Genomic DNA, 13,507 nt, shown 5'->3' on the forward strand with positions numbered 1-13,507 from the left:
AAAACTAGAATTGTGTTACTGCCGTTATTTTTCCCTGGTGACCGCCAATACTGTGAGATTCTCCCTTGTCTCTCTGACAGCGCCTGAAAGTTTGCGTAATAAACAGGCCAGAATCATGTTTTGAAGTTGCGGGAAAGACCATTTCGCAGACATGAGATTCGGACAGAAGGGTGAGGGGAAGACCGTGCTGTCTCCCTAGGACAGAAAGCAGACTCGGCAGCTCCAGCCGGTGAAATTCAGACGCCGCTCACGGCTGCCTCTGGCCCTCGGCGCTGATGGAATGAAAAGGGCGCGGCAGGGGCGGGGACGGACGCCCGGCAACGCTGCGGGCTCGGGCGAGCCTTTTGTTGTCCCCCCCCTTTTCATCCCGGCTGATGGGCCGGGCCGGGAGGGGGCGGGGCCGGCAGGTGAGTGGCAGCGCCAGGGGCTCGCGCGTTCCCTAGCTCGTGCGTGGGGGGGGTCCCGCTGTGGGGGGAGCGGGACGGGGACGGGAGTGGGAACGGGAACGGGAATGGGAACAGGAACGGGTCTGGCAGGCCGTGTCGCGGCCGGGGCTGCCACTCAGGGCGCGGCCAAGCACCCAAGTGTCGGGGCCGCCGTTCGTGGGGCTCGGGCAGAATTCCCAGTCGCCCAGCGGGAGGAGACGGTGGCGGCGGGAGCGGCCCCGGCCCCCATGCGCGCTGCTGAGGCCGTGTCTTCCCTCTGTGCATCGCAGGTGCCTTCATGAATAACTTAAATGACCCTCCCAACTGGAACATCCTGCCCAATCGGCGCGATCCCGGCGATGACGGCAGCCGGTGGAATTACGCCCTGCTGGTCCCCATGCTGGGCCTGGCCGCCTTCCGTGAGTAGCGCTGGGCCCCCGGGCCAAGGGGGCTCCTGGAGCGGGGCGGTGATGGAGCCGTGCCCCGCCTGGGGACTCCCCGGGCCTTCTTGTTTATAGCGCTGTAAACAACCAGCGCTGCTGGTTCGCTAAGGCAAAGACCGCTTTTCACACACGGAGGTTAATCCATATTTAATAAGCTCCAAAAATACAAAGCTCTCTCAAGAAAAATGGACGCAGGATGTGCTGGAGAGCCCAGAGGTAACAGTGCCAGATGTTGCTGATGTGTTTATTTACTGGGCTTAGAAAGTTCTCCGTGCAGTATCCACATTGGAAACCTTCAGTTTGTTTCTCCATGACTTTATTTTCCATCTCTGATCTAGGTAGTGCTACTACAGACAATAAAAGAATAGGGGTACTTTATTTCAGAGAAAGCATGATCATTTAAAGTGACTCACCGTGAAACAGGGACCACAGAAATACATTTTGTGGGGACATGCAAATAGAAGTGAAGGGCAGGAAAGAAAGTTTTTTACCACTTAGTAGCTTCATTTCAGGCATAGCTAATTAATCATACCCCTCACTGTTACATGTTATACTTGCATCTGAGGTGTTGTTTATGTGTGATAGGTTGGATCTGGACCAGAGAATGTCAGAAAGAAATAGAAAAAGAAAAACAAGAGTACTACAGAAAAGAGTCAACTTTACAGAAAGACCTGGAAGGCAAATACCGGGATATAATCACGGAGAATCGTCGCGCTGTTGCTCATCTGGAGGTGGAGCTGGAAAAGGAACGCAACAGGACCCTGAGCTACCGTGAAGCGCTCGTGTCCCAGAGCCGCAAACTAGTTGAAGAGAGGAAGCTCCTAGAAGAGGAGCAGGAGAAGTTGGAGCGAGAAAAACAAGTCCTTTTGCACTCTGGAGCAGAAGGTACCTTGTACCAGAGCTGCCTGGCAAAGGAAGAAGAGTGGCAACAGAGAGCCAATCTTTTACTAAAAGAATTTGAAGAGGGACTGAAGGAAAGACAGGACATCTACTGCAGTCTTGTAGTACCCAGAAGTCAGAGACTAGAAATAGAGAAAAATCTGCTAGTTAAAGCAGCAACTAATCCTGTTGCTATGGCTTTACAAGTGGAGAGTGGCTTAAAAGATATTTTCAAACATGATAACTACTGTGGCAATGTGCTGAACAGAACCAGAAGTCAAAATGGAAAGCTTATGTGGCTGTATCTGAGATACTGGGAGCTAGCTGTTGAACTGCAGAAATTCAAGAGGGTAGAAAAGGCCATGTTAGGAAAACGCTAAGTAAGGGAAGCAGTGGGATTCCACGTGATCCACCATGCATGGTAGGGACAATCACAGTTGTAGTCCAAAGCTGTTAAATTCTTCTGCTGTGTTGCCGTCTCTCCTCCTCCTTGCACTTGTGCTTGCATGGGACGTGTGCAGTGCTGGTGCCTTTCCTCTCACTAACAACAGATGCTCTGGTGAGCTGTGCATGCTCCTGACCTCCGTGAGTGTGTTTGTGTTGCAGTACAGAGATATGCCAACTCCGCAGGTATCAGAAGCAGCAAAACAGAACTCCGTTTAGAGGAATTTGCCTCATTGATGGTCACACTTCAGCAACAGAGAATGGTCATTTGTCTCCCCAGGGTGTGGTAGCACATTGTGCTCCTTATCCCTGACATTTTACAGGGTGTCTCAACACTGTCATTTTTTGTTACTGTTATTTTTTAAAAATATGTTTAAGCAAGACTGCTTTTGAGGCAGATGTTTGGGAGAGGTGGTGCTGGAGCCAGCTGCTTGACACGTAAATCTTACATGTCTGTGTGTTCAAATATATAAATATACATATATATGTGCATGAATGTATGTGCATGTATAAGTGTGCGTGAAAGTATTCTGAGGGTGGAATAGATTGATCCTGTTTCAGATTAGTCAGTCTTGCCTTGTCTTCCAGCTTAATATACAAATAGTGCTTTATGAATGAAATATCCAAAAGTTGCTAATTCAAATAGCACATAAAGAAACAGATTGATGTCTCATTGGCACGTGGGATCCATTATCAAATTCTAGGGAATGTATAAACTGGAAGTTATATTTTCATATATTGGAGATACCTTAAGAATACTTCTTTTTTCCTCAGTCAAGGGTTTAGTTGTATCCCAACTATGTGCCACCATTGTGGATGTCCCCGTGCTGCTGCTTCTGCCTCTCAGGGCACTGGCTACCGCCTGGGTTGCTTGCCGGAACCTCCTTGCCACTGCACCTGGCTCTGCTCCTTGGACAGGTCCTGTTTGTTATTTGCAGATGAGAACATAAATGCAGCCTGCACTGGTAGCCGCTGCTCTCTTCCCACCTGTCTCCCTTCTCCCAGAACTGAAGTACATACTTTTTTTCTGCAGCTCTGAAATTTTGTGCTTGTGGTTCACCACTTTACATACACATGACTGTGAAAGCCTACAGATACACAAGCTTTGCAAACTTTTAAGAAAGGGGGCTTTTTAATTTAGCTAGTAAAATAAAATAGATTTGGTAAAAAATAAAATAATAAGTACAGTGAAATAATAAATTAAAAATAAACATCCAGATTAAAAAAATCCAGCAACAAACAAAACTTCAATTTCTTAGAACTTTGAGTATACCTTGCGTCCTTTAAACAGTAGGAACCACCTTTTTTCAAACGTGCCATGTATTTAAAATAATAAGAACTTTTATCTTCCCCCTTTCTAATCCAGCCTTAGACCTCAAAGGGGCAGTGTTTACCCTTGTGTTTATAACATCTAGTCTTCTCTGTTACTTGACTTTGATTAGTGCTGGTAGGTTGTCAGTTCATTAATTAGCAGTTTATTATTTACTGAGGGCTAGACTTGACAAATGTGTTTGCACTAGGCAATCAATTAGAACCATGGCTTGAAAGCAATCCAAGCTGAGTGAATGCCCATCCTCCTGCAGATGTCGGGTTTTTCTCTTACTGTTTTCTCCTGGTTTCATTTCAGTCTGAGCACAGAAGACAGCAGATAACTCTTTTGAAACAATATGCACAACTTAATCCAGTTACTAAGTAGAAATATCTAACATGAAACAAAATTCCTGAGCAGAATAGATGTTTCCCAACTACTCGGTTTTCCAGCTGAGATTTTGCTCACCTTGGTAGTACTAATTATACTGTTGTGTTGACTTATTAATCCTTTTTTCATACTGATTTTTTAAAATAAAGTTTTAGTTGACAAACTTGGAGGAAAAAAGAGAGATCACAAACACAAGAAGGGCCACAGTTTGTCAGGAGGGTGCCAGGTATATTCGGGTTGGGAGATGAGAACACAATTGAGTTGCTAATCGTATGTGACACCCTGAGCCAAGCTGCTGCAGCTGGCCATAGGCACACAGTCTCATTGCCCAGGAGAACAAGTTAGTGTGAATAACAGCCCGTGTGTAATTCCTTCAGGATGAGGAAAGTGACCATCTAGCTGTGGCACACTTCATACGTTCCTGCAGGCAGTTAAGCTGCTCAGCTGACTAAGAGCAGACAGTGAATCAGTGCCAGTGTATTTGAGATTGATGCCTTGACTTTGTGTAAGTTAGCCTTAAAAGATCAAAGGTTTTATGCTTTTTCATTTTTTCATCGTTTGTTATTCATATCACTCAAAATGTTTAAAGAAAATGTAATCAAGAGTAAAGTACTATTTGTTCAGTATGAAGATGTACATTCAAGCCTTGCACACTTGAATGTACAGGGTTGGATGCAATGTAGTAAAGGTTTGGTATTCACTTTCTCTTTTTTTAGAAGTGTCATTTATTTGTACAACTAATAGAACTATTGTTCATGGACGCTTTGAAGATCATTGTCTCAAGACAGAAGGGTTACTTCAGAAGGCTTTTTAAAAGTGTATGACTGATTTAGCATCACTGGTCCTGCTAGTTTCTTCCAAAACTCACGTTTGTGGGTATGTAATGTATTTTTGAAATGTTCCCCCTTTGTAGGTTGTTATTCTGAAAATTCTAATGTAAGTTTCATCTTGCCCAGCACTTGTTCTGAATTGGTTAATTGTTTGGAACTGCCCATATACATATGTAGAATGCAAGAATAATTTGTTTTCAAAGTATTTAATGAACTTGTTTTTATTATAAAATTGTCACTGAGCTATTAAACAATTACAATTAATAAAAACCTTTACATATTTCTGCACTGTTTTGTAACTTGGGCAAGAGGGGTGGGGGAACTGGAATTTGCCGCTTTATTCAGACTTTCCAAATTGTAAATTTTTTAATTGGCATGTAAAAAGTTTTGATCTTGGTGCTGAGAAAAGAATGTGTTACAAAGTTTTTTTCTTAGGAAAGAACACTGTTAAACAGGTAAGTGCAGAGCATTAACTAAAGATGTGGGGTTAAAGGTGACCATCCCTCTGAAAGACTGGGGACATTCCTTCAACAGAGTGTTGTGTAGAGTGTTCTGCCTTCCTCCAGAATCCCTCAGATGTCTCATTCTGCATGTCAGCTGCTTTTCATTTCCCTCATCTTCCTCCTTTCTGTGAAGAACTGCAATCTGGCTGCTCTGCGACAGTGTTCAGACGCTCTGGAAATCCTTGTTCCTGTAATAAAGGATCCTCCATCTATTTGTATTTGACACAGCTCTCCACCATCCTCTGGTTCTGTGAAGCATGGGCTTGAGCACTCCTGTGTGAGGATGAGGAAACTCAGTGTTCCTCTGTGGAGGATACAAGGCAGAAACAGTGGCCAACAGTTCAGGTACTGGGGTGAAATCAAAGGAATATGAGTTATTGCTGTGAAAAGAGGATGAAAGGCAAGGTTGTAGCTGCAGTTGCGGTGCAGCTGGATATGAAGGCTTTGCTGGTTTGCATGCCAAGGGCCACATTTAGTGGTCATTAATTTACTGCCTAGTCAGGAGCTTTCCCTGGTCACTGCCTGAGGCAGGAGATGGACCCGTTAAGAAGTAACTCTGAAATTTAGTGTAGTGTAGAGGCAATGGCCTCTTCACAGCAAAACAGCTGAGTGCTGCAACAAAAACTGAAAGTAAGCTGAAGTGAACAAAGTAAATGTGCTTCTGGAAACAAGGAGTCTGTGGATGGAAGAGTTTGGAGAGAGCTGGTGGATTGTAAGAACAGTGGTGGCAGCTGTTTACGGTCATGCACCCCAACAGCCCTGTGCTGAGATTACCCGAACTGTTCAGCTGCTGGAAAAATGCCTCTTCACTCTTGAGTTCATAACAGGTTTATATTTCTGAGATACCCCACCTCTAAACTTATCGCAGTCAGAGCAAAATGCTCATCTGCTGTGGTTGGTGTTTGTGTCACTGGATGCTGCTTCCCCCTTGTGGCTGATGGCTCTTCCAGCCGGCAGCCGCAGCCCATTCTCTGTTCCCATGAGCTCCGCTGGAGCACATCTCCTATTGCTGCACCGTCAGAGCTCTCTGGCCCAAACACCTCCGGGGGAATAACAAGAAAGGTGAGCAAAACCGTGGTGTTCGGTGACCAAACCAGAATGAACTTGTCTCCAGTGAGGTGGGTGCTGCGGCAGACCTCTGTGCACAGGGGGTTGGGTGTAGTTCAGCAAACTATTAGCGCCTCTTCGTATATTGCAGCACTGGAAAAGAAAACCGTGACAAACTCGATTAAAGATCGCTGTTCGTTGTTTAATGAAGATGGCAAGAAGCAATCTACAATTGTCAACGTGTTATGCTGCCTGCTGGAGGAGGGCCGCTTGTGTGACAGATCCCAAGCAATAGCACTTCACTGAGTAAAAAATTTAGGGGGAAGCTGAGCATTATAGAACGGTTTGGGTTGGAAGTGGCCTTTAAAACTAATCTAGTCCAACTCACCTGCAATGAGCAAGGACATCTCCAAACAGACCAGGTTGCTCAGAGCCCCATCCCACCTGACATTGAATGTTTCCAGGGATGAAGCACCTACCACCCCTCTGGGCAACCTATGCCAGTGTTTTAAAACCCTTGTTGTAAAAAAATTCCTATTTATGCCTAGTATAAACTAACTCTCTTTTAGTTTAAAACCATTATGCCTTGTCCTATCACAACAGGCTGTGCTAAAAATTTAATCCTATTCATAATAAGCCCACTTGAAGTACTGAAAGGCTAGAGTAAGGTCTCCCCAAATCTTCTCCAGGCAGAACAACCCCAGTTCTCTCAGCCTGACTTCATAGAAGAAGCATTCCAGCCCTCTGATCATGAGATCAATTTGGTGCTGTCCACAGAAGTATTTCTACCCCTATGCTCCTTACCTGTATTTCCCCCTGAAGTTATTCCAAAGGTGAGATGTGTCCAAAGATGGAAACAATATTTTGGTGATCTTCTGACTGTATATAGTGAAATATTAAAGACAGCACATATATTGTCAAAAGACAATATATATCTGTCAAAAAGAAGAACAAAACAACAAAGCATGCTGCTGGTGGAGCTGATATTGCTTCAGTTAAATATTTATATATAAACTGAAGTGAATATTAGGCAAACTACCAGTATAGACAAACATGAAGGTTGTGCCTCTTATAAAAGGAGAAAGAGGCCACAAGGGCATCAGTGTCAGCTCAGTTCTGGATGAACTACAGCACGCATGCTGTTCATAGCGTGTTCCCTTTAATTTTTTCTGTGGCTAGGGACAATGCCACTTTCACAATAAACTTAAAGTTTTTCAGCATGCCAGATTGCTGAAGGAAACTTCTTGACACCATAAAACCACTCCAGAATGGGATGTATGTGGAAGTCACTGTGTGTGACATCCTACCTCTGCTGTGTTCCCAGTAGTCTGGGACAGAGTTCCAACAACAGCTCAGTGCTGCCTTATTTCTGCCTTGCAGTGATACTTGTTGGCACAAGTTGGAACTTCTTTCCAATCTGTAGAAGTTTACAATCTCATGGGAAGAAATTTAGGCTCCAAAGTTTATTGGACGTCTCCAAAATCTTTAGGTATCCCTGCTTGAACTGCTGTGGGCTGGTGGCAGCAGCTTTCAAGCACTCACACAGGAAATCCAGTCATGCCGCTGAGGAGCTGTGAGAGCTGTGCCTTTTGGTTACTTATCAGGTAGAGTTGGAGAACAACAGAGCATAAAACTTAGATCCAGTTAAAGATCTACAGATCATTTATTGGCAAGGTAAACTGTATGACCACCTGTGATTGTTTATTACCCTTAAAACTAAGCAGCTCTGAAATACCTTGCCAGTGTATCTCCCTTTCTAAGATGGTCATTATCATTCCCTGGGCTGGAGATTTTGACTCTGCTCTTGAGCCTGGGGCCCCTTTTTTGCACATCTGGTCACCCATTAGCAGCTTGTAAAAGGGATTTTTTGTTTTCACCACCTATTTTAAAGGATGGGCTGTCACAGACACTATTTCGTTTAACTTCTCCTTCTCCACCATCTTTACATTTCCATCCTTTCCCGGTTTAGGCTCATTACACAAACAAGAGTAATTTTTTTGCTGTATATGATGCTTTGACTACTAAGTAGAAGCTGACTGGAAAGAAAATGGGACTAAGGCTGGTAAGATATTGCTACAGAATTAAGAGATTTCACTCCAGTATCTGCTGCAGTACTGAAAGGGTCAGAAAATAATGTAGTTAATCCTAATAGCCTGGTATATTGCAAGGAACCATGAAAATATCTGGAGAGTTACAGATTTGTCCTATATCATACCAGGCATGACAGACTCACAATGAAAGGATCATATTGCATTTCATGCCTGAAACTGTTGATTGCAACCTGAAACCTAGTTGCAAACAATGTGTATTGCCAGCAGCCTCTGCTTTTCTCAGTGGCTTTACATGAAAGTAATTGTTTTTTCAAAAAAATAGTCATGTCTTTCTTCTTCCTATTTGTCCTTCCCTTCACAGGATCCCTATTAAAAAAGTTGCCCCAAGGCAGTCTCCTCCGGCCTGTGACGGAGGGCAGGAAAATCATAGGATCATAGAATATCTTGAATTGGAAGGAATGCAGAATCAGTTCCAACTCCCTGCTCCTCACAGGAGCATAGCTGCACACAGCTTAGCATAACTGTAAAAGATTTCAGTTTGTCTTCAGATCTTCAAATTATCTCGTATGTTTTATTGTGACAATAAATAGGAACAATTAATACACTATTATGAAACTGTGCAGAGGAAGTTGATCTGAAATCTATTGCACAAGGAATGTACTGAATCTTTTAGGACCCAAAGCTTCAAACTTCAGCTTTTAGCACTGTATTCCAGTCTTTTGCTTAATTTATTTTTGCTGCTAAGTCCGGTGATCCATGTTTATCAGGATGTTTCAAAATCCTGCTAATTCTGTCAGCTGTTCTGGTTTTGTCCTGGTCAGCAGGTGAACTTACACCCAAAAGAAGACAAGCTGCTTGGGCATTTGTTTTCTGTTCAGATCCTCCTTTACAGTACGATGAAATACTACGAGTTCCAAAGGTGGAAACTGTACACGGAACAGTTGCCACACCAAGTCCAGCCCTCATCTGGCTTGGCTCAGCTGTGCCAGCACCTGCAGGGGCCCTGCCACCCTTGGCACCGTGCATGTCCTGGAGGTGGCTGTGGCTCCTTCCATGGTGGAGGAGGCGAGGGTCAAGCACTGCAGACAAGCACTTCAGCCAGGTCCTTCAGCCTGCCACCTCCACTCTCTCACGGAAGAGAAGAATCCATCCTTAAAATCACAGAATTGTAGAATCACTGAAAAGACCTCTGTGAAAAGACCTCTGTGATTGTCGAGTCCAATCATTTTCTCTAACAGGTTCACCACTAAACTGTGTCCCCACGTGCCACATCCACACACCTTTTGAACACTTCCAAGGCTGGTGATTCCACCACTTCCCAGGGCAGCCTGTTCCAAAGCCTGGCCACCCTTTCTGGTCAGCAATTTTCCCTACTATCTAATCCTCTGGCACAACTTGAGTCCATTTCCTCTGGGTCCTGTCACTTGTTACCTGGAAGAAGGGACCACCTCCCACCTCATTATTAGTGCCTTTCAGTCCTTCTCCATATGGGATAGCTTCCTCAAGGGCTGGAAGGAAGCTGAGCTGGTCCAGGGGCGCCTGTGCTGGCACAGGGAGGTCACAGCAGGAGCAGCTGCCTGGCAGCCAGTTTGATAAAGTGTGTCAGGCTGCACCTGAGCTGCAGGGGAGGACAGCTTCTCTCCCAGCTGGGAACAGGGTGGAGCCAGGGTGCCATGGCACTCTGAGGGCTGCCCATGGCCAGGAGTCCCTTGGCCCAGGTGGTACCACACCACGATCAGACCTGGCCCCACAAAAGGAAATGAGTGGCTCCGTCCTTCCTGTGGCCTTGATTTATATCCCAAATAACTTTCTGCTATCATTTATTTTCTTTATTGCCACCCTGTCTCATACTCTTTCATAACATCATCATCATCATCATCATCATCATCATCATCCTGTGAGATGAAAGACATGTTCATCTAAGAAAAGAAGTATGCCCACATTCTTCCACAAATGCCTATGTGTGTATGTTCCAGTAAAATATAGGATTTTTATAAAGGAGCTATTTCCTTTTTAATAGAGTTTTTGTAAAATTTTTTAATTTTTTTTTTTATTTATAGACAAGTTGGCTTACTTTTTTATAGCCATTTTTAACTTTTGAAAAAGTAGTACATTTAAATATGGGAGTAGGAGATGAAAAAACAAATGTGTCATTAGAAATGTTTTAACACAAGTAATCCAACCTAAATGTAGGATAGATTTTCTCCTGCATTTATAAATAGCAGGATGCAATACCTTTCTTGTGTAGTAGCCTATATCATGAAAAGATTAATTTTACAGAGATTTATTGGCTCTAATAGACCTGTGGGACCTGCCAAACATAAGCCTGGCATCTCTTGAAGGAAGAGTTTACCTTAGAGTGCAGGAAAGGGCTCTGTTGAACAAATAAGTGACTGTGACAGGGAAGGGCAGCCCCGACTTTCCTGTTCCAGTCCACAGGGTGGCAATATAGACAACACCTCCGAGCACCTGTGGATCGTACTGGAGCTGGTGTCACTTCAGAAACAGGCACAGTGCCCTCCAAGGTCATTAGCCATGCTATTACACTGATAGATATCTGAGCTAGATGCTGGACCAGCGTATTTGCTTCTGCAAATATTTAACATCTGATAGATAACTAACAGCCACTGGCACCTTGCATTACCAGAGCAAGACAAAATTCTTGAAAAAGAGGATTTTCTCAATGTAAGGCAATGAGGACTGAATTTTTGGATTCTGATAGAATCTGCTTGCTCATGAAACTTAGCAGAGAGAAATTTTCAGTAGTCCAGTTGTCACATGGCCACAACTAGGTGTATTAATTGAACTAAATAGGAGATATAACATGAACACAGTATTGCAGTTGACACAACAGAAGGAAGGGATGCCACCCATGGGGACCTGGACAAGCTTGAGAAGTGGGCACATGAGAGCATAATGAGGTTCAACTAAGCCAAGTGAAAGGTGCTGCACCTGGATCAGGGCAGTTCCAAGCACAAATACAGGCTGGGTGACAAATGGACTGGGAGCACTCCTGCAGAGAAGGACTGTAGGGATGTTGGTGGACAAAAACATGGATGTGAGCCAACAATGTGCATTTAAAGCCCAGGAGGTGAATCAACCAAATTCTGCATCAAAAAAAGTGTGACCAGCAGGCCAAGGGAGGTGATTCTCCTCTGTGCTCTGTGCTCGTGAGCCACCACCTGGAGTACTGCATCCAGCTCTGGGGCACTCTGCACAAGGAAGGTGTGGACCTGTTGGAGCAAGTCCAGAGGTGTCCACAAAGATGATCAGAGAGTGGGCCCCCTCTCCTATGAATACAGGCTGAGAGAGTTGGGGCTGTTCAGCTGGGAGAAGAGCAGGCTCCAGGGAGACCTTAGAGCACCTTCCAGTACCTAAAAGGTCTACAAAGAAGCCAGAAAGGGACTTTTGACAGAGCATGCAGTGATAGGACAAGTGGCAATGGCTTCAAAATTGAAGAGCGTAGGTTTAGATTAGATAATAGGAAGAAAACCTTCACTACAAGGGTGGCAAGCCACTGGGACAGGTTGCACAGAGAAGTTGTGGATGACCCATCCACAAGCTGGGTGGAGACTTTGAGCAGCTTGGTCTAGTGGAATGTCCCCCTGCCAATGGCTGGGAGGTTGGAACTGAATGACCTTTAGGGTCCCTTCCAAAGCATTCTATGATTCTGTGATGACTCTGGGAACAAAGAACTAGGCAAAAATCTAATTATGATGGTAAGCTGTGCTTGAAAGAAGAAATGGTGGTCTAAGGGGAGGATGCTAAGGCAGATTCTGAAGGATCAGTTTAGGAACAATGTTTAGTCATTCTTCTGCTAATGACTAAGGACAAAAAAATAGTAGTATGGTAATTAAATGTTTCTGACACATTCTCAGAAGGATTGGGAATGCTGTAATAGTGTCATTCAGGACGAGCTGTGCAGCTCGATGCACTGGAGTAGCAGAGACAGAATGAAATTGAACATATACTTTCAGCAGCAACTTAGAAGAGGAAGTTCTGCCACAAGCTAGGAAATCCTTAGCTGGAATCAGTAAAGGAGATCAGCTGCTTCAGTGGTTAATCAGGAGATAGCACATCCACAGACCTGACAGGGTCATGAAAAAGGCATTTGCTGTCACTTTAGGGAAATGTTAATACCTATTGCAAGACCCAGGGAAAATCTGTATGGGCTACTGTATACAGTTGGCCACGTGAAGGATGAATTTTTTTTTTTGGTAGCCTTTCTATCCAAAGATATTGAACAGCCTTTGGAATCAACTTTGAACAAACATGATAAGATTGCAAAGGGATGCTACAATGTGTTCACCTCTTTTTCCAGGTGCTGGACTTACAAGATCTCTCCTAGTTCTTTACTTTGACCACCCTGTATCACTGCACACAATGAGCCTGCAGCTGACAGCATTTCTTATTACATACACAGTGTTAGATTTTACATGTAGTCTTCAGTGACAAGTAACTTATCTTTTGAAAACAAGAAGGTTCAAACGAACAGTGTTGTTATGATTGTGCTGAAATGATGAGGATAGGAGTACTAGCTGTGATATTTGTTAACCAGCGAGGTTTTTTTATTTTTGACCACTATATCTAGGGTCACTGAAAAGGTGAAGGGACCTTTGATTTCAAGCCCATTTATAAAAAAGATGTTCTTCAGACCTTGTTCTGTACTGATTAGAGGTGTTGGGGTAAGCATATTATGCTTATGACTTTAAAGGTCAGGTTTTATAATCCCTTTCATCCTCCATCCTTTTGGTCAGAACATTTAGTAGGGTACAATCTGTTACAGTGAAACATTCATTATGAAACATACAATTTTGTAGGCATACACAACTGGAAACTGAACGTGATGATGAGTCACAATCAGTGTATCTTCCCAATAAAAAGTGATATGAAATCTCCATATTTAATCTGAGGCCAGTGGATTCCTATTATTCCTCATTTGCTAGGGCTATATTTGTATTTAAGTGAGTTTAAACAGGGGAGTGGCAAGGGGTGTTACATATCCTTATAGGTGATTAGGGTTTATAGCCAAATTATCTCCTGAATTACATTAGCTGAAATCAATGTATTCTACTGGATGAACGGACTGTTCCATAAAACCTTGGCAGATAAAGCATTAATAAGTGTCAGAGCTGACTTGGTCAATTGAATGATTTGCTGACGCTTCTTTTTACCACAAGCCTGCG

At 43.9% G+C, this 13,507-nt stretch overlaps 1 protein-coding gene and 1 long non-coding RNA gene across 3 annotated transcripts; one reads left to right on the forward strand and one right to left on the reverse strand.

Annotated features, from left to right (window-relative positions):
- The first annotated feature begins 19 nt into the window (after positions 1-19).
- On the forward strand, positions 20-4,996 carry CCDC127 (coiled-coil domain containing 127). Of its 2 annotated transcripts, none has more exons than XM_038129777.1 (3): positions 20-407; positions 716-844; positions 1,454-4,996. In XM_038129777.1, exons 1-3 carry the CDS (start codon positions 281-283, stop codon positions 2,125-2,127), a joined length of 930 nt encoding a protein of 309 aa, XP_037985705.1. In that variant the 5' UTR covers positions 20-280; the 3' UTR covers positions 2,128-4,996. The 2 variants fall into 2 exon arrangements, with proteins under 2 accessions (XP_037985705.1, XP_037985706.1); XM_038129778.1 differs by having other exon boundaries at positions 407-446.
- LOC119698157 lies at positions 4,921-7,842 on the reverse strand. Its single transcript, XR_005256074.1, has 3 exons — positions 7,578-7,842; positions 7,075-7,149; positions 4,921-6,423 (listed from the first exon to the last, which is right to left on the reverse strand). It is a non-coding gene; the product is annotated as an uncharacterized LOC119698157 (long non-coding RNA).
- Positions 7,843-13,507: the final 5,665 nt, after the last annotated feature.

This window comes from Motacilla alba, chromosome 2 (genome assembly GCF_015832195.1).
Source record: "Motacilla alba alba isolate MOTALB_02 chromosome 2, Motacilla_alba_V1.0_pri, whole genome shotgun sequence".
NCBI classification, from domain to species: Eukaryota; Metazoa; Chordata; class Aves; order Passeriformes; family Motacillidae; genus Motacilla; species Motacilla alba.